The sequence below is a fragment of the Prorops nasuta genome, unplaced genomic scaffold (assembly GCF_024137725.1).
Source record: "Prorops nasuta isolate Cenicafe-Biocafe unplaced genomic scaffold, Cenicafe_Pnas_1.2 PNAS00072, whole genome shotgun sequence".
Classification (NCBI taxonomy): domain Eukaryota; kingdom Metazoa; phylum Arthropoda; class Insecta; order Hymenoptera; family Bethylidae; genus Prorops; species Prorops nasuta.
The window spans coordinates 134,424-155,670 of NW_027116869.1; the positions used below are offsets into that span (position 1 = coordinate 134,424).

Here is a 21,247-nt window from a genome sequence, read left to right on the forward strand (position 1 = left end):
TTTGCCAAGTAGGAAATCCTAGATGAAGGGGAAAATTTTTAGAAGAATAGTCTTATACAATTTTTTCATACTGTCTATATTTTCCAAGTTACATTATAATATGTATAGGCAACCGGGCTACAAAAATATGTATATAAATATGTTGATAAGCTTTATCTGGAACACAGTGATATCTGTTCATTTTGTTATATATATATATATATATATATTTACAAAATCTTTCGCTTTCAGTTTAATTTTTGTATACATTGACTATTTGTTGAATCATATAAAAACAATATATTTGTACATGGCTCATCTGGTTATTGCACATCGTCTTATTGACTTTAAAAAATTAAAAATAACGGTACCCTCTTATGGCTGTCCGAAAAGTAAAAAATTTTAATCTGGCTGGATGATTCCTTTCCGAATTATTTTTGTCCCGAAATGACCAACTATTATCATTAACGTAGCTAATCGACAAAGTATTTGCGTTCATATAGAGTTGCGCAGTCATACATCTTTATCTCCATTGAATAGGATTAAAAAGTCGTTTGATCCACTGGTTTATACTTTTGAGATAATAAAAAAATAATCTTCTCTAACTCTCTCACGAAGCAACGTTTCAACTTTGATATTATTATAATTGCACAGAATGACACAGAACCCTGTACAGTGCGGTGAAAATTTGATGCCTACTTATTATTAACAAATTGAAGTTTTAAATGTGATCGTAATATTTTTCCTGTCGTATTTTTCGGAATTGCATCGATCAGTGCTACTCCACCTGTAGAGCATTTATAATTGTACGTATATGTGTAGATATAAATAGGAAGGATATGAAGGTTATAGCTGAGGTTAGACGACGAATGATAAAGTTTACGCACCTCGAAGTTCTTTAAACTCTGATACTTTTCCTTTGACAAAGTTCTGAATATCTTCCTGCACAGGTTTCTTTCCTTTCTTTGGTACGATGAAAGCTTTAGGAACTTCGCCGCTTTTTTCATCCGGAATTCCGATCACCGCTGCTTCTTCAACATCTGGGTGAGTTCTTAGCAAAGCTTCGAGCTCGGCAGGGGCTACCTACAGTTTAAACATTTCGTTACTGCAAAGCGTTGAGAAAATTTCATGCTCAACTCGGTAATGATTTTTAAGGAAGAGTTGCGTGGCGTCCCACGCTATTCGTCGAGTATCATTAAATATGACATATGACATTAGACATTGAACATTGGATGGTTGGTTATGATATAATACGTACATACTATAAGACATAATTTTATATCCGTAGTTATCTAATATAGGCATGGAAGAATGAACTTTTCTTAGCGAATGGAGTGACTGTGGATGTTGTTTTACCTGAAAACCCTTGACTTTGATCAGTTCCTTTAACCGGTCGGTAACAAAGAAATCTTCATCTTGATCAAAGTAAACAATATCTCCAGATTTTAGCCAACCATCATCGGTAATCGTTTCCTTCGTAGCAGCTTCGTTATTGAGGTAACCTTTCATCACGTGAGGACCTCTGACCCACAACTCTCCAGTTTTGCCCGGGCTCGAAATCTGCTCGTTGGTTAATGGATCGACGATTCTAGCCTCGCAATTGCAAATAGGCTTCCCGATACTGGAGAATTTTTTGCCCGTTTTCTCGATAAAACTAACCGGTGAAGTCTCGGTTAAACCATAACCTTATTTTTTTTATCAATTTTAACGATTTATAAGGGAAAAAGAAGAAATTAACAATGATTATAATTAAAAGGAAAATTAAATAAAAAAGCTCATACCTTGACAAAATTTCACTGCACTCTCATTAATTTCTAACTTTTTATACAGTCTTTCAACGTCTGGTGCTGATAAAGGAGCCGCGCCACTGAAAACAGAGTGTAGATTCTCCAAGTGGCTCTTTTTAACAAACGGAGAGGCCGCTAAGAACAATATAATTGGCGGAACGCTGTACAAGACCGATGCCTGCAAACGAGAGAAGAGTCCATAATCGAAGGAATTATTTAGAAATATAACCTCCCTTTCTTCCTCTACCCCCTCCCCTTGGTCAATGTTTATGTGTTGTGTATGTGTGTGAGCCATGCTAACCTTGTAGTTTTCTAAAACCTTTATAAACAATTCAGGTACAAATTTCGGTAGAGTAACTAATTTGAATCCCTTGGTCAGGCTAGTCAGCATAATGACGTTCATTCCAAATATGTGGAAAAACGGTAAGACTGCTGGTATAACCTCTTGGTACGAATCTATGCAGAGAGAAGAGCAAGCGTCAAACGATGGGAGGATCGAAAGGAGTGAGAATAGGAAGAAAGGGAAAGGGAGACGTTTCAATAATCATAACGTGCTACAAGATTCACCTATATGTATAGATATATATATATATATATAAGGGAGACCAGAGAATATTCATGACACAATCCCTGTTTCTCATTCGATCCTTTCATTCAAATCCCTGCAGCCTGCGCGCGATTCGATATTTATTTCCAAATTACAGCGTCTCAATAAACTTTATTCAACTCGATTGGTTTAAATCACGTTTCTGCTGTTTTATATAACAAAAGCGTTGAAAAAAGTTTCGAGTATGAAAATGGCACGAATTTCCTTTAGTCTCCCGCCGTACCCATGCGCACCCATAGCACACATCGCGTTGAACATCTTAACACTTTGACAGCCGGCCCTGCGAAAACGCAGATTTTTGAGTCTGTTGAGTCTGCCGCTTGAGCACCGACCCCGTGAAAACGCGGGCTTTAAAATGTACTATTTTACGAAAATATATAATGTTTAAAATTTGTTTTGGCTATTCAGTGATTATAAACAAGCGAATAAGGCCGACGTTCGGGGTAGCCGATACTCTGTCAGCGCTCAGGCTTTAAATGTCTCTTTGGTCACCGGCTGTCAATGTGTTAATAATTTCTACGACCGAAAAAGTTTTTGTAATTTCTTTCGTATAATGTTATATATATGCATGGATTGCCAGACTTTACCAACATTTCTCATGCAATGTGTGCTATTCGGGTAGTACGAGTATATCACATGTATGCTATATGTATATGTTTACCTGTCGTAGGCCTTAAGACTTCTTTGCCAAGAGAGTTATCCACCATCTGTATGTTGGAGACCAAATTTAAATCTGACAACATAACACCCTTGGGCATGCCAGTGGTGCCACTGGAGAATGGTAATACAGCCAAGTCGTCAGGTGTCCTTAGCAGGGGCGATAATTGCGGAAGCGTTTTACCCTTTGAGACCAAATCCTGCAGACACAGATTCTACTTAAAACATACTTTCAATTACACGTTCCATGGCGTATTTGTCTGACGTCACTAAGAGAGATTCAAACACTCTAATATATAGTTTATACCACGCGATGATCGGCTATGTGCAAATATCGAATGCAGTTTCTGACGTTTTTTTTCTTTTCCTTTCTTAGTTTCTTTATAGTTTGGTCCTTGAGCTGAGAGCTAGGATATAAGAATAATTTGAGGTAACTGTGTGCAATTGGTAAGTATACGCACCCCCTGTGTATTTAAATAGGGGGGGGGGGGGGTTGTTAGACAGCGATCAATCAGGCAAATTAGATGTACATTGGTGGAGAATTAGTTTAGGTACAAAAAAACAATCTGCTATACGGCGTATTTATTTGTCATTAGAATAACGAAAATGGATTATACCAAAATAGATTTCTCTGCCACGACAAATAGCGTAGCGCCTAAACTTCAATAAAAATTAAGACGAGTTTGTGATCTTCACGTCAGCAATTCATTTAAGAATAATATCTTCCAGCAGCTTTAACGCTATAATCGTTGTTGGCATAGTTTTGGGCATTTATGTAAAATATGTTATATTGGGGTAAGTGTGTGCGTGCATACACAAGTTCATATCTCTTAATTTCATTCCCTGTTGGTTTTACTAGAGTTATTCTATGCGATTTGTTAATAAATCAATCTCGGAGATTCGTTAATTGTGATTGCGCGTAGATCTAGCTTTAAATATACAATTATTTGACCTTTTCCAAGGAAAGTATATTGTTATGAAGATCTGTGAGTTTTTTTGAAATAAATAATACATTTTTTGTGGATATTAATCGTTAGGGCTAATGCGTTCATCTTCTCAACGTGCGCTTACTTGCCTTATAGGACTGCGCACACTAATTCAACATACAGGTAAAATGTATATAGATTCAGCCTTCTTCTAAATAAAACTATTTATTTTTTTAATGAGACGGTTTACAGTAAAATTTCTTTTCGCAATCTGTATTTTAATAAATGCCTTATCTGACCTTCATCTATTTTTTTTTTGTTAACCTTTATCTGTTAAACCTGATAATTCTCTAACGGGCAAAGTGCACACACTTGTACCAAATGACTCTTGTACAAGAATGCCTATGACTTCACACGGTGACATTACGGGACAAAGATAAGAGTCGTTAGCTATAAATCGTATAATGATATTCAAGGTCTGGTTTTCAAAGGAAAGAAAAGAAAACAAAAAAATCATGCCAATGTATAATTCACCGAGCAAAATCGATTTAAACATTGGGACGAGATCAAACTTCTGCTCTACTTAGCTCTCGATACATGTAACTTATTGCCATCGAGATGATGCCTATACATATGTAGAGTTTCTCTTGATAGTGCAGTACAACGTATCAATAATGCTCTCGAGTAAAAATACGTTTTCTTCACCATCCAAGCAAGCTACAATATTATATATGTATACCTATAGAAAATTCATTATTGCCACTGATTTCATATACTTGAATTACAGTCTCTAATATACAGATGTGACATCACAAGTTAAATCATTTTGATAAAAAAAAGGAAAGGAAAGAAAAAAAAGTTATTTATATATATATATATATATATATATAAGAATTGAATCAGGTCTGTGCCGTTGAATTACCAGAAAGGGTATCGAGCCTTCGGGTGCCTGCTTGGTACCATCGGAGATAACAATGAATGGAGTCCCCGTTGGAAGCGCAACTTTTACGGCACTCTGAGCTGTCGATGCAATTTCAGCCGCACATATCACAGCTTTTGCATTGGAATGCTTAAGTTGCTTCGTTGTTTCATCTGAAATGTAGAAAATTTCATCGGTAAATGTATGATCCTTTTTTTGAGCAATATATATATATAGATATGATGCATATAAACCATGCACATGTGTTAAGAAATGGAAAATAAGATTTCCAACAGATTTTTTAGATGCTCGATCCAAACTCGGTAGCAAGATTAGACATTCTGGCACCGCAGAATTTTTATAATATGAAAATGTAAACAGTCTAAAAATGGTCTTTTCAACCGATTTTTCGAGCTTCGATCCGAGCAAGAAAATTTTTAACAATATCTAGCGTGACTGCATTGCACAGTTCGCCTTTTCACCTTTAAAATGTATCTTAGCTTGATTTTTAATACAATCAATAAGCTTGAAATTGCAAGATCACGCTTCTCTTGTGAACGGGGATCGATCTCTTCCACTCGAAAGAAACGAAAGATCGTGCAACAATTTAAATTTAAATATCTCAGCAATAGAAAATCGTATAATAGAAATTGATAATATATTATAGGAAGGTGAAAAAGAGGACTATACAGGGTGAGCCTTTAGACCTCCCCAAAGCATTGATACAAAAAGGCGCGTATTTCTTTAATTATAAAAGATATTCACTTTTCACATATGACCTTTCTAAAACCAAATAATAAGAGGCTTCGAAAAAGTCCTATGCAAAAATTGACTATCTTTTACAGTTAAAGAGATACGCATCCTTCTGCATCCATTTTCTGGAGCGGTTTAAGTGCCTCACCCTGTATAATGTAGCTACCAAAAAATTGCATAAAAAATATTTTTCTTCGGATAAAAATCAATTATAGAGACCATTCTTCCAAAAGCTTAGCCCTCACATGTCTTAAAATTCTCAAGTGATAGAACAATTTTACCCTCGTGTGTATTTAGATCGAACCCATAAAAAAACTCCTTTGGAAGCCAATAATAAATTATATGGGATAAACAAAATCTACCATTCAGTTTGTTAACTAATGCTGATTCAAATGAATTTAACTGAATAATTCGTTAAGGTATCAAGAGATATTGGCACTTGGATCATGATTTAAGGGATTTAAGGTCGGTGGTCTCTCCTTTCTCACACTATATGCTTCAAACTTATGATTATGTAAAGATAATCACTGACCTACGGTGTAGAATGGATTCACCGTGGTGACAACGAGACCAGCTTCCAAAATTCCAAGAAAGGCCAAAGCTGTTTCTGGTAAATTTGGAGTTATCAAGGCTACTACGTCACCCTGTTTCAAGCCTAAATTAACTAAACTTCTCGCAATATAATTTGAGGCGTCTCTGGATTCTGCAAATGTGTACTTTCTACCGGTAACGCTGCATTCCTATATAGGTATTAAAAGAAGATTATCTCAGAATTTTTTTCTACTCAACTTCATGAATTATAATAAAGTTTGTTAAATCTTAATCATACATTAGGATAGTTCTTGGATAAATTATTCAGAGTAATACTGCAGGATCAAATTATTAAATTTTATACCTGATTTAAATTGTGCTTTCCTAGCTAGTAATTTTGGAGCTGTATCACGTGAGATGAAAAATGGATTCTTCCAAAATTTCTAATATCTTAATTTCTACAAATTATTAAAGAGTTTAAAAAGAATTCTTTTTCAGTCTTGTAAATTGGAACTCTAAAATTTGTTTTAAAAAGTTCTTTCTGCCAGCTAGGTTATTTAATTATGGTATAATAGCAAATTTGTTAACTTTTTAGAAATAAATTATGATAAAGCATTATCTAACAAACAAGTCTACTGTATTAGTCTATATGTTTTAAATATTGAATAAACAAAATCTTGTCTTTAAAAGTGAAATAGTTAATATAGAAATGTCACATAGTAGTTGTGTGTGTACGTAAAACACAATTTAAAAGAAAATATTTCACTTTTTTATTTACAACCTATATTTTTCATGTTTCCCTCTGAAATTTATTTTTCCGATTAGAAGCTTTTCCTTTGATTTTACTTGTTTAACAGTTATTTTAATCTTTAAAATATACTCTCTAAACCCACACCGTGTCGTGACTTGTTAAATTAATGGTTAACGTACTTGGAAAGTCTTTCCTTACGATAAAGAGATGTTTAATTAAATGATAAGAATCATTGTTTTATTTGTTCTGTAGATCACACAGCAAAATCGGAACGGTGAATATATAGAGTAATTTTGACAATTAAATAATCAATATAAAAGAAATGAAGAAATCCAATGGAAAATAAAAATCTTGCTAGAAAAAGAAAAAAAAAAGTTCAAAAAGAAACATGGAAAAATAAGTTACTTAACTGGGGGGGGGGGGGGGGGGGCGCATCTGATAGAAGTACAGAAGCCGAGTATTTTTTGCCTAACGTTTCAACTTTTATTTTATGCTTCATCATTAGTTATTCAATGCTAAAACATGTTTGACTAGTACAGAAGATATATCTTTGAGTATAAAAGCTAGCTTATAGTGTAATATTGAAAAACCAGATTTTTCTTAGTCTTTCGTGCATTTTCTCATTTGGTTCATACATACCAAAGCAATTTTATTTTCATAATTATTGATGTTTTTCCAAACGAAATCTTGAAGAAACGTGGAGGGGTAAGAGATGTCACTAATCGGTGAGTAAATAATTTTTTCTCCTTTTGGACCATCAACTATTCTGCATTTGGAAGCTGTCGATGCACATCTGGAATTGCAACGCAAGCCTTTCAATCCCTTTTTCGCCAAAGAGTCGAATTTTCTCATGCGATTGAGTGCTTGACTAGCCGACGTCATCTTTCATTCAGACGGTCCCTCGATTCAGCCAAGCTGTGATTCACTGTAGGAGAAATTTCTTTTCTATCATCACACACATACATATACACGAATAGTCAGATATCTAAAAAATGACGAAAAAAATGTCTTGAATGAAACAAGGTAGGAGAGCTGGCTCGAGAGTGGAGCAACAGGATTCGCGAGAAATAATAACTTGGTGATCTTGAAATGACTTTAGAAGGATCTTCAGAGAGTTTTAAACTAGTGTCATGTTATACAAATTTCCCTTTCGCATATTCCCTTAGCTTGCTTCGAGAGCTTTCCAAAACACTTTGAGAAGGATTCATTGTAAGAGAAATTTCTTTTCTATCATCATACACATACACACACACACGAATAGTCAAATATCTAAAAAATGATGAAAAAAATGTTTTGATTGAAACAAGATAGGAGAGCTAAGCTCGAAAGTGGAGTAACAGGATTCGCGAGAAATAATAACTTGGTGATCTTGAAATGACTTTAGAAGGATCTTCAAACAGTTTTAAACTAGTGTCATGTACAAGTTTCCTTTTCGCATATTCCCCTAGCTTGCTTCGTGAGCTTTCCAAAATACCATGAGAAGAATTCACTAAAATGTGTCTTGAATGAAACAAGGTAGGAGAGCTAGGCTCGAAAGTGGAGCAGCAGGATTCGCGAGAAATAATAACTTGGTGATCTTAGAATGACTTTAGAAGAATCTTCAAACAGTTTTAAACTATAGTGTCATGTACAAGTTTCCTTTTCGCATATTCCCCTATCTTGCTTCGAAAGCTTTCCAAAGTACCTTGAGAAGGTATCCCAGTTTAACCAGACGAAAAATTAATGAAATATATAATTCTCGAGTTTTCTGTTGGGTCTCTGTAAATATACACTTATAAGAGTTACGAGTGCACGTGCATGGTGATGTATATATACAAGTATACAAACAGGTTGATGCTCTGGACCAAGCTTCTTTACTCTCTTTTCCATTTTTCCTCTTATGGAGGAACGACTGATTAGGATCTGGTGCACTGTATGTGTAGACGTCAACATATACATATACATATATACAGTATATACAATGATACTATATTTACGTTAGATAGTAAATCTGCTTATCTGCTTTTCAATTGCATTAAAAATGATCGAATTGGTATTTATCATGCATCATATTTGACACTTTTTCTATTTATACGTGAGAACGGTTCGAGTCGGTATTGTTCTACTTTGTGTGTACGACTCATCATAGATTTAAAAATATTGTTACTTGTGTTGCTATAGACGTAACGCTATTAAGATGCAACTCGCAAGTCGCAAGTAATGTTTATAACGCGTAAGGATTTGTGCATGGAGGCCGCGAGTTTCTCTCTCTTTCTCGCTTTTACAATGTATACGTCATAGCACACAGGTCAGGTCAAGCGAGACATGGCATTTTTATATACAACCAAAGATCGGAATAACTGTGTCCACACACACACACACACACACACAAAGAATTTTAGTCTGCTCAACACAAATCAATCGTGAAGTTTATCTGCATGACAACACACCTATAAGAATTTCCATGCAGATATTACAATCTAAGTGTAATAAGAGTCATTTTTAACCATATTTATGTTTCTTTCACCATACAATTTTTATGAAATAACGCAAAAAGATTTTTCCTCCGAGTTGAGATCTAGCAAGAAGATTAAAGATAATTATATAGTAGAGCGATAAAAGTCAACGTTTCTTATGCATGTTAAAATTGTTCATTGGTACAAGTGAATTATCACATATTTGGCATCAAAGTACTAGGCATTTTTTTTCGAGTCACTGCATATGAAAATCTATAATCAAACTTGACAAATCCAATATGGCAGCTTCGAATGGCTGACTCGCGATACTCTATTATTATACAAGGGAATTGAATTCGATCAAAGTTAGCCATTCGAGGCCGCCGTACTGCATCTGTCACAAGCTTCGTTATGGATTCATATTCATATTTTTAATCAACGAGCCGAAAAACATTTACTGCAACGAAACATTAATTTTGGTTCCACTATGCAATTACGTTTAATGTCGTAGCTCTCCGGGAAGGCTGAGATGTCGTTTAGCGCGTTTTTCATATAGGAACATTGTAAACTCGGGGGAAATTAATAAGTGCGAAACAATCTTATACATATACATATATATATATATATATATATATATATATATATATATATGTATATGTATATATCTGCAGTTACTAAGGACACAATATGCACTGTGTACTACTGTCGCGTCGCGTCGCGTCCTGTCGTCTTAAGAATGTAGTCGTATTTGTGTTGCAATTTTGTACATTTTCAATTTCTTCCTCACATGTGTGTATATAGCATATCTTAATAATTATATAATATTTACTCGTGAAACGTTGATGCTGCATCTAGCTTTTTTCATGCACGAATCGACATCAAATCTTCAATTCTTTTTTCAATCATTCATGGACTGAACATGTATATATATATATGTTATAAATGTTGTATTTTACGAATTTTATTCTTATATATATAAGACGACATAGTGCAAAGTGTACCTATTATATGTATAAACATTAAAGATCTTTATTAAATAGCATTTTTCACACATTTCAGTGGCGATATCTGAAAATTCTTGCATATCAAAGCAATTTTAATGATAGATATAAGTTTAATACAGGAAAATCCTTGAGGATCGCCTATTCCAATTTTTAGTTATTAATATAAATAAATCTTTGTATATGTAGAATAAATATGTGTACAGATTTGAATTTGGTTTGATTAAAATTTGATATCACCGTATCTCACAATTAATTGTTTATTTATTTCCGGAAATGTATTCTATTCATAGGTCGTACATTTATCTCAAACTACAATTTATTACACACACACAATTGTTTAACTTATTTCAAATAGTCTTTAAAACCGTATGACTAGGTTTAATTTTTTATTTTAGTACAAATGCCTTCAAAATGACGTTGCTGTTATATATCTTTCATCGTACGTGTTTGAAAAAGGAAGAAAAATTGTTAAACCTCTCGCATGTCTAAATTCATATTTTACCATAAATTTTTTATTATCTCTCATTGTTTTACTCAATTTATAAAACCAAGCACGTAAGTGTAGGTTATTACTCTTAAAAGCTGCTTAACCATCCACTATACTCAGAAGGCGATTTAGAAAGAAAAGAAAAGCAATTTTTAAACATACTTGACCTATATATACGATAGTGGTTATATAGTTATCGGTTATAACTTATACTGACTATTATTTGTTGACGTAAGCAAAAAACGAAAATAAACAAAGTAGAAAATATTTGATATTATGATTCTATTAAAAAGAATAGAGATAAAGGGGGAAAAGAAATAAAATTATAATCTCTCTCGCATTAATAAACATTCGTCTAGTAAATAAGAAACAAAAATTTTGTTTATATCATTAGCAGGAATGGTCACGGATATAAGGTCAATGAGAGTCGCGCGCATTTCAACTTTTCACTATAAATAAAAGAGATTTTAGTGAGTATTTGCATAACAAGCATACAAACTATAATTTAGCTTAATTAAAACTTAAAAAGAAGGAAAATTAATTTAACTGTGTAACTCTAGATGGATTAAAATATTTTATAAAAGCTGCATATAGTTATCGAGACGATCGAGAAGGCTCGTTCGATCAACGTAGCTAAAATATTGCAGTAGCCGGAAAATTATGTAAGCATGACGTCACTCGGAGACTCCAACTGTACTTTATACTTTGAATATTACAAGGTAGAAACTTTTTCTCATTAACGAACTTGTATTTTAGAAGACAATCCAATATTATCTGCAGGAAAGTCTCGAAAATCGAACTTTGGACTTATTATTGATTCTTTTCAATCAGAGCTTCCTTCCCGCGTTTCTTGCAAAAATTTGATCACACATTTGCCCTCCTTATTCTCTCTCTCTCTCTCTCTCTCTCTCTCAATTATAGCACAAGCATACAAGATTCGCACGATTCTCAGCGCGATTAACTCTTTAAACTCCAACTTTATGCCCTAAAGTGTGCAAAAAAGAAGGACCCTTAAGAATTTGTAATCGATGCACTAGTTGGATCGATTGAACATGCAGACTACCTCTCTTTTGGCGCTTTCTTTTGAACAAGAACCCCACGACTCTCTGTGCAAACTCATATATACATATATAAATTACCATACAATAAAAATATTAACGCATTACACATTCGTTACACTGGTTTATCGTTACAATAATCGAACCGGTCAAAAAATCAACGATCTTCGTAACACGAGAATTCGACAAGATTGATGAGAGTAACGAAAGAGGAAACTTGTTATGACAACATTAGCACAAGAATAACGTCTTACAGTTATATATATATATATATATGTATGTGTGTGTGCATGTGTAAATAAACACAATTTTTGAAATACCTTGAAAGGCTAGCTCGAAGTTGAAGAGAGAATCGAGCCAAGAAGTAGTTTGGAGTAGTGAATGGTGGCGCGTTACGGCAGCTCTCTCACGCACGTAGTTCACTGACTAAGAAAATTCTGAATCGAGAGAGTCAAGCAATGCACTTTGGGAGACGCTGAATCGAGAGAAGAGAGAGAGAGACTGTTAGGTAGGATGCACACGTGCGACTTTTCGCCGAGTGGTGCCGCGGTGGCGCAGCCGCAATTGCTTCTCCTTGGTATCAAAACGCTACCCAAACGACAGGTAGTCTGCCAAAGATCGTCTCACGATGACCTTCGGCCGAGGTTCACCGATTTATCCACGAGGACAAGCTTCGTAAGCTGAAGAGCGACAAATGTGCATCGTACCTTAAACAGCCAACAGAGCCAACTTTCAGACTGGAATGAACGGCGAACGGGAGCCGCGGGAGTCATGGGAGGCAGAAGAGGCAGGCGGTAGTGGACAAGACAAGGCCGACTGCTCCGACGGAGACGACGGAGTGCCCGAACCGGAATTCGTCCCGTTCTTGTCGTGTCGTCTCGTGAGTCGTGACCAGCCGTGTGAGCCGTGCAGGAGATGCAGCTTCCGTCAGACACGACCGATATCATCCGCCTACTAAACGTACACGGGATAACGGCTGAACTATCTGCACAATGTTCGAAATTTTCTTAATAAGTTAATAAAAAAAAATAAATTATGGGCCTCACCTTTAAATCTACCTTTTAACCAGTAATTCGTAAACCTTTCGAGATTGTTGTCATTTCGACTCCTTTTATTGGTAGAATGGTTCAGCGATCTTCCATTGGTCACACTCCGGTAGAATAATTTTTTGCTAATACTAATATGAAGTCTTGTTGAATTGAGACATTTTTAATCCTTGATAACTTCTTTCATAGGGATTTTAGATTTTCAATACGCTATATATATTTTTTCTTTCAATTATTCAGGTTATCTTGATTTATACTTTTGACTATAGTTAATTGTGATTGTACGTTTTAATCCCCCTACCTATCTCATTGGTTTAATTAATTTTTTATCCAACTCCTTCGCATCAATATAAATAGCATAATTGTTTTATTTTGCAGTGTAGACAATTTCATATCGCTATACTATGGCACTGTAAAATTTTATCAAGGCCATAATTATAACAGGCGCATGAGGATTCTTTTTCTATTTATGCAGATTTTTAATGATTGATATACGCATATATAGGGTAAAGGTCGATTTCCACATGTCCGCTCCGTATCCGATCCGTAGACAGCGCCGATATAGATTGTTAATCTGAATAACATAATAGGGAACTTTGATTTGAAATCTAGTTTACATTTTAAATGTCATACATAAGTTGAGTTGCATGATACAAAATTTGGAGAACGTTTTTTATAGACTTTATAAAAAATCAAACACTGCAATTTCGTTATCGTGCCATGAAAGGGGAGAAAGTACTTGTACAAACAATTGAATTTGTGTATTTATATATTCTTCAATATTCTTCTATAATATTTATATTAAAACTCAAATAATAAACATTACTATGATCACAGATATGTCAGATCGTGTATGGTTAAATGCTTGTATAAAAGTGGTGTTGTATGAATTTTCTTATAAAATTTTACCGTTCAACTGACCTTTACAATCCAACCGCGGTAACACGTTTCTTGTTCGACAAAATATATTCTTTCAGTGTTAAAAGCTTTTCTACAAAAAAAATCGATCCTGTTATCTTGAATATGAATTGCACATTGATAATTTCTAGTGCTACAATCCGCACATATAAATCTTTATTATAAAACTACTTGAGACATAAATATTCTTGTTGACTTTCAATGTCATTATCAGGGACAACTAACAATTATAGTTTCATTTACATTTTGTATCGAATTTACATTGCCGACTGACTGTTATCTGCTTTTAGAAAAAAAAACGACTAGGTAATAATAATTTAAATTATATAGAGATTAATATTATATAAATTTATATATATTTATTGCAGTGTAAAAACGAACGCTACCTGTATAGCATTGCGAATACTGGAAGTAGATTCCTGAATGCGGCTATTGCCATCGTGCTGCTGGTAAAATTAATTTATACAAACATAGGCAGCAAAGAGTAGAATACTCTTTAGAATATTTGACCAAAGAAGAAACTTCTGAGGATAATGTCATTAGGGCTGATGAAAAGTATTTCAGTTCATTGAAGATAGTAAAATACATATGTATATATGTTTAGCGGCAAGTTGAGAAAAGATATTAGGACAGTGTCTTATCAACAAATAAGAGTAACAAAATAAATATTCCATATTGGGGATGGATATCCAAATATACGTATTTAAAGAATTATGAATTACTAGATGGGATTATTCAAAAGTATTAGGATGATTGCATCAGATACAAGTGCTTGATAAATTAGTACTTTTTCATTCTCAACAGGAGATAAATATTTCTTTTTTATATAATCAAAATCAGAAAGAGTATTAAGCCTATAAAAACAATAAATTAACCACAAGGTATATTTCTTACAAACTTTACAATTATACTTTCACCTTTTGATATTATAATTAATACTCATATGATTTTTTTTCTCATTGCGTTATTTAATAGTATTTCGCTTTGTCTTCTTGATGTTTCTTGAAAATACCATTCTGCTTTAAATATTTTAGAAGCAGAAGTTAATTGAGCTATTCACAGACTACAGTCGTAAAAGGACAATACTAGAATTTTACGATGCAAACAATAATTCTTTATATATATATATATATATATATAATCTATCGCTCCTTTAGTCCCTCCCTACTTTCCCTCGCAATGACACACGATTAATAGCCGTAAAACTAGAACATTATCGAAACACACGAATCAATTCTTCTGCAGCATATAGAGGCGTCTTAAAATCAAAAAAAATTTTGTTCAAAATTAATGAAATTTTAAAACGTTCAGATACGCAATCTGAGAACGCGACGACTAATCTCAATTTTACTGAGCTTTTGGAAAGAATAGTTTATTAGTTATTACATAGAAGTAATAATACTTTGAACACTGCTGCGTGCAATTACATATTCTGAAACTGAAATATATAATGCAACCAACAATCCAATGACACTAGCAGCATATATGTTACGTTGAAATATAATACAAGTTGCTATGCATAGCCCTAAATATGTTCCATATCTTGTTAGCCTCTCTTGCTTTTTTCTTCTTAATACTTCGGAGTCTAAAAAAAGTTACAAAATTTTTAATTTAAAATATTCATATAAATCTGTTAAAAAGCCAAGCGATTTGAGTGCCAGAAACTCAAAAATAAGATTTCTCATACTAAAATAATACAGGATCTCCCAGGAATAATGCACAGTTGTTTATTTTGTGATTCTTTGCAACTTTATGAAGCATAATTGATTTGGAGTTTTAACTTCTAATCAGAGATTTTTAACTAACAAAGTTTTTAAATTGCTTTGTAATTTTTCACTGAGAGACATTGATTGAAGTAAGAAATAAAGCATAAAATCAATATTATAAACAACATACTGTGTTAAATTTATGGTAACTAGAGTTTATAAAATCAGTTTCGGTATGCATAAGGCAAGTTATGGTTAAAAACCTTTTAGTTTCTTTTCATTTTGGAATATAACCATTGTGGGCTAACCAAACATGAATACCGATTATTTTAGTACTTTTTAATTTCTTTTTGAATTTTTAGCACTTAAATAAATTAATTTTACTTACTAATGCATAAATTATCATTTTTATAATAGTCATCAGCACAATGAATACACATGTCTGGTCCATCACCAGTACAGCCCTTGCAAGCTTTATCACATGCTAAATTTAAATCAATTAAATTTATGTTTAAAAATTAAGACATTCTACCTAAAATCATTTAAAAGAATAACATGTTTAAGAAATGATTATAATTACCTAGACAACTGTAGCTGCCTTCGTTATTAACGCAAAACTGATCTTTGGTACAAAATTTACTTTCATCTAAGCATTCATTTATATCATAGCAGCCTTTATCTTTCATCATGGACCATCCCTTTGCACATTTTGTACAATCTTTAGGCCCAGCCCCTTTACACAGACCATCACATGCAAAATGACAGGGGGAACATAATAATTTATCATCGTCCTTATAGGACTCATAATATCCAATGACACATTGAGAGCATGTATCTCCAGTATATCCTATATCGCATAAGCAGCTACCATTTCCTTTTCTTGTACCAGCTCCTTTACATTTACCATTATTATTACAAACTTTATCTGGATAGCCTTGGCATGGTGTACAATTTGGGCCATAATGATTTTTTGGGCAACATTTTTGAGTTTTTTCTATACAAACATAATTAAAGATATCTGGTTGACTGTCCTGCTGGTTAAACCACCAATCTTCAATAATAGTTTCCAATTCATGTGATAACAAATGACATTGGTTTTCTCCACGTTCTACTTCTTTGCATAGATTTTCTTGAATCTCTGTCAATCTAATTTCACTTTTTGCATATGCCCCTAAGTTGTACTCCTCCCATGAACTGTCTCCTCCTTCAAATTTTCCCCGGCTTGTTTTTTCTAAACCCTAATATTAGTAAATGTGAACAGGTGTTTAGAAAGGATATTTTTAATTTTGTAAAAAACATATTTACCTTTAAGAAACTATTGATGAGAGTCTTACATGCTGAACATGGAGGTAATTTTTCAGCTTTTAATTCTTCTTTGTTGACTTTTAATTTTTGATTATCTTTGTTTGTGGCTATACACGTACAGAAAAGGGCAAGTAAAAGCAAATATTTCAAGCTTATAATAATACACATTATACCTTATATTCAGAGTAAATAATGATTAAGGTATTACTGTTTAAAATTGATTTTCGTAAAAACTTATTCTTAATATGTATACGTATCCTATCAGTCACACACATACCAATCTATTAAAGTAACGTGGTCTCGGGTCCGCCGGGTCACTAGTCACTACCACATCGTAACCTCCACGAGGACGACCGACGAGGTTCATTTCATGCCGTTCATGTGATTCACGAAAAACGCTAAAGGTGCCATCTATCTTTGGGGAATCTCCTCAGGCGACAGTGTCGTCAGGCACGGTAGATGTCAAGGGATCTTCCTTACCTTGTTTCCCTAAACCAGAAGGGCAGGAAAGAGTAGAAACACAACTTTCAGTTCAGTGAAGTTCGGTCTGGTTCAGTCACTTCAGTCAGTTCAGTCACTCAGTAGTCAGTGGCTTCTTTTTGACATCTGTCAAATGGCTGTTATTGAATTTATAGTTTTTAAAAAGTCATTACTCTGATTTATATAAATTGGTTATTTATTTTATGTAAGTATTCCTTTACTTCGTTTTTCTGTTTCTAACTTATTACGAATTAATAAAACTGCTTCATCATTGATTTCAATATAAATATATCAAAATACTTGTTGGTGTTTTAACAGAACTGTCAAGTCGTTGAATATTCCTTTGTTATGGATAATAACGAAAGTATTGATCAAGAAAATAATGATGAATATTATCTGGAATTGTCCGAGGATCCTATTAGATTTGAATCAAACAGCTGTAATACTAATGTATTCTTTGATGTTTCAAAGCAGCAGGTTAGATAACCTAACAAATCGTTTTTATTAGATTGCAGATCAATATTAAAATTAATCTTTTTCTAGGTATTTGCAGTACGGTCGGGGGGTGTTACAGGAGTGTTGGTCCAAGGCCCTGACCAGAATATTAGTTTTCGAATGGAAGATAAGGGACCAGTTATTTCTATAAAGTTTTCTCCCAATACAAATATTCTAGCAGTGCAACGAACAAACACATCGGTAGAATTTATCAATTATAATCCAATATCCAGTTTAGATGGAATAGAGTATTCACAGTGCTGTAAAGGGAAAAATGCCACTATTTTAGGTTTTGTTTGGACGCATGAAAATGAAATATTATTTGTAACAGATCATGGAGTGGAATTATTTTCAGTAAGTATACGATATTATTAATTAGGGAATTATGTATAATTAATTATAAAGTGGCTGTGCTTTAGGTGAATCCTGAGAAACGTGTAATAAAGCCTCAGAAAACATTGAGCTTAGGTGTAAATTGGTTTTTGTATTGTCCTAAAAGCAGCTTACTGTTATTATCATCGGGTAGTGTTGGCAACCAAATGCAGACCTTACATATTGTACCTGGAAATTTTTTTAAACTAACAAAATTTGAGAGTAAGTCGACCTTTTTAGAGGAACCAAAACAAATTTTATAATATCTTTTTTAAACTTTTTTTTAGTGGAACTAGGTACAATAAAACCAGGGAAACTAGCTGTTTCTGAAAGAGATGTTGCTTTAGCTGTATTGTATGGGCAGCCCTGTATCATCTTATTGAGCCATCAGCCAGGAACTAATAGGACAATGGGAACTGCTTTTGTATATGTGTATACAGTACATAAGTAAGTTACTTGTTAAATGCAGGGTAGATGATTAAAAGTCCTTAGTATGCAACAAATATTCTTCTTTTTTTTAGAATGACATCGATAAAGAAAAGTCACATTCTTAAATTAGATGTAAGTGGAAAATTTGCTATAAATATAGTTGATAATCTCATAATAGTCCATCACCAAGCATCAAACCCAACATCAAGTGTAAGTTTGTGAAATTGAAAAGTCTTTAAATCCTAATTTGTGCTTTTTGCATAGAAACTTTATTTTTCAGAAATCTATGATATTTGATATTATGCTACAAGGTGTCAGCGACGGTACAATTATATATCATACGAGCATAGCTACGGCTAAACCAATTAGACCATATAATCTAAAAGTAGCTGGTACAACGTTATCGGATCAAATGATTCAGCCCTGTCCACTTTGTATCCTTTGAAATTATTTAAAGCCAATTAAACATGATCTAATTAGCCTTTATAAATTCCTTATTCTGGCATAGATTCATCAAGCTGGATTGTTTTCCAACCCAATATTGTGATTGATGCAAAGTTGGGCTGCCTGTGGTAATATATATAGCCATTAATTCAAACTATACTACTTTTTTGAAATATTAACAAAAATATATTTCAGGTTTATTGAGCTGAAATTGGAAGCGTTGGTTAAACTGATTACGGATAAGGTCTTGCTCGTTGAATTTTTAATGCTAAGAGCAAATGCTAAGCAACTTTTAATACAAGTTTTACAGAGTTTCATGACCCAGTTGCCCATTAGTTTAATGAACATGCCAATGATATTTGATAAATTAAATTCGGCATATAGAAGCCACTTAGAGAATGAAATGCAAACTCAGGTAATGTTTTGTCAAATGAACGTAATTTTGTTTTTAATTAAAATGTATTTGTATAGATGGGTACTCCTTTACAAAATAATACAAAAACGACAACTGCCACGGCTGAAAATTTAAAATATAAGCTTTTGCTCAACCAAAGTGATTTATACAGTCATGTGCTTTCAAAGTTTCCAGAGAACAAAACAGTAGAACCAAAAATGATAGTATGGGTTCTTCTTGAATATATTAGATCATTAACAGAACATGGAATACCTGTGCAGCACTATTTACACGAATTGTTAATTACAACATTAATTCATAGGAAGGCTTATTATCAGCTTCACCAATTGTTGCAATATCATGTAGTTTCTGACTCTAAACCTTTAGCTTGTCTTTTATTATCATTGGAAAGCTTATACCCAGCTGCCCACCAATTAGCGTTAGATATGCTGAAACGATTAGGAAATGCACAAGAAGAAATCATAGAAGTTCTTTTATCGAAAAAACATATTTTACCAGCATTAAGGTACGTATATAAGAATATAATTTCACTCTAAATTTGAGTCATCATTTTCCTAATTTTTCAGATACGTAAGATCCGTAGGTATGATCGACCAAATGTCCGCAAGAAAATTTTTAGAAGCAGCAAAAACTGCTAACGATCCTATTTTATTCCATTCGGTTTTCAAATTTTTTGAACAACGTAATTTAAGGCTACACAATACCACAGCTTTTAGCAGGGGAGAGCATTGTCAGTCATATGTTCAACACTTTAAAACTTTATTCCAAACAACGGATAATGATTGTAATTCCGATGCTAATTCTAACATCACTTCTGTTGCACCATAAGACTGTCGTCCCAGACTATGCCAAATTTTGTATTTGTTTGATTTTATTTTATGTTAACATTGTATCGTCGAGCATTATTTATAAAAATAAAAAATTATAAGCCTGTACAAGACATCTTAATTTATGAATTAAGGGTTAATTAAATAGTATAAAAAATTTCTTCAATTTAAAATGAATTTATTGACGTAGTTCAAAGTTCAAAATCACTTTTCGTCTTTCATTTATTTACTTTGTTAAACAGTGTTGTACAGTGAGAGTGTTCATTCTTCTTATGGTTTATGGTACAATGTGTCCCGATGCAAGCAGAAAATTATATTACATTATATGTACCATAAGTACCATAACAGTTTAATGCACTGACAATTTTGTGCAGATAATATTTACTATCAACATTTCTATATCGGAATACATTAAAAATGTTGCATTAAATCAAAAGAAAAATTCAGCCAAACTCACCCAGTCGGGTTTGATTTTCGCACGTACAATTATTAATTTTTCGAGTCTATAATGTGCGAGAGAGAGAGAGAGAGAGAGAGAGAGAAGAAAAAATATTAACAAGAGAGAAGTGCAAAAAAATTGAACAAATCTTTGAAACTTACATTCGAAGAATGGCGAGACATTCATAAAAATTGGTCAAAGATGTCTTATTGCGTGTATATATATATATATATATATATCTTGTATAATTCTTAGTACAATATAAATAAACTAAACGCATTGACGGTTGACGTAAACGTCGTGGACAAACGAATTGAATATTTTCTCTCAGTTGAATAAAAAAAATTCTTAACATTATAAACATCTGATTTTTCCGGAGAGCTTTTACAAGTGATATACATATATCTTCCATTGCTCTTCAATCTTTTTCAAATATTTCGTAATCCAGTACACGTAGATTAACTAATATGGTTAGAA

At 33.3% G+C, this 21,247-nt stretch overlaps 3 protein-coding genes across 4 annotated transcripts; 1 reads left to right on the plus strand and 2 right to left on the minus strand.

Moving 5' to 3' along the window:
- Positions 1 to 41: 41 nt before the first annotated feature.
- On the minus strand, positions 42 to 13,047 carry LOC136784793 (uncharacterized). Of its 2 annotated transcripts, XM_066745686.1 has the most exons (11): positions 12,953 to 13,047; positions 12,215 to 12,879; positions 7,550 to 7,835; positions 6,161 to 6,368; positions 4,879 to 5,048; positions 3,035 to 3,230; positions 2,068 to 2,222; positions 1,761 to 1,944; positions 1,336 to 1,664; positions 867 to 1,062; positions 42 to 766 (listed from the first exon to the last, which is right to left on the minus strand). In XM_066745686.1, exons 3-11 carry the CDS (start codon positions 7,790 to 7,792, stop codon positions 675 to 677), a joined length of 1,773 nt encoding a protein of 590 aa, XP_066601783.1. In that variant the 5' UTR covers positions 7,793 to 7,835; positions 12,215 to 12,879; positions 12,953 to 13,047; the 3' UTR covers positions 42 to 674. The 2 variants fall into 2 exon arrangements, with proteins under 2 accessions (XP_066601783.1, XP_066601784.1); XM_066745687.1 differs by lacking the exon at positions 12,953 to 13,047 and having other exon boundaries at positions 12,602 to 12,859.
- A 2,166-nt stretch (positions 13,048 to 15,213) lies between these two features.
- Creld (Cysteine rich with EGF like domains) lies at positions 15,214 to 17,258 on the minus strand. Its single transcript, XM_066745698.1, has 5 exons — positions 17,078 to 17,258; positions 16,870 to 16,976; positions 16,145 to 16,802; positions 15,953 to 16,048; positions 15,214 to 15,443 (listed from the first exon to the last, which is right to left on the minus strand). The coding sequence occupies exons 1-5, from the start codon at positions 17,142 to 17,144 to the stop codon at positions 15,241 to 15,243; spliced, it is 1,131 nt and encodes a 376-aa protein (XP_066601795.1). The 5' UTR covers positions 17,145 to 17,258; the 3' UTR covers positions 15,214 to 15,240.
- A 140-nt stretch (positions 17,259 to 17,398) lies between these two features.
- On the plus strand, positions 17,399 to 21,186 carry Bulli (regulator of MON1-CCZ1 complex protein bulli). The gene is made up of 11 exons (XM_066745685.1): positions 17,399 to 17,554; positions 17,668 to 17,826; positions 17,893 to 18,198; positions 18,264 to 18,438; positions 18,504 to 18,663; positions 18,738 to 18,855; positions 18,926 to 19,079; positions 19,154 to 19,217; positions 19,285 to 19,504; positions 19,561 to 20,009; positions 20,071 to 21,186. Exons 2-11 carry the CDS (start codon positions 17,698 to 17,700, stop codon positions 20,330 to 20,332), a joined length of 2,037 nt encoding a protein of 678 aa, XP_066601782.1. The 5' UTR covers positions 17,399 to 17,554; positions 17,668 to 17,697; the 3' UTR covers positions 20,333 to 21,186.
- The last annotated feature ends 61 nt before the right edge of the window (positions 21,187 to 21,247 follow it).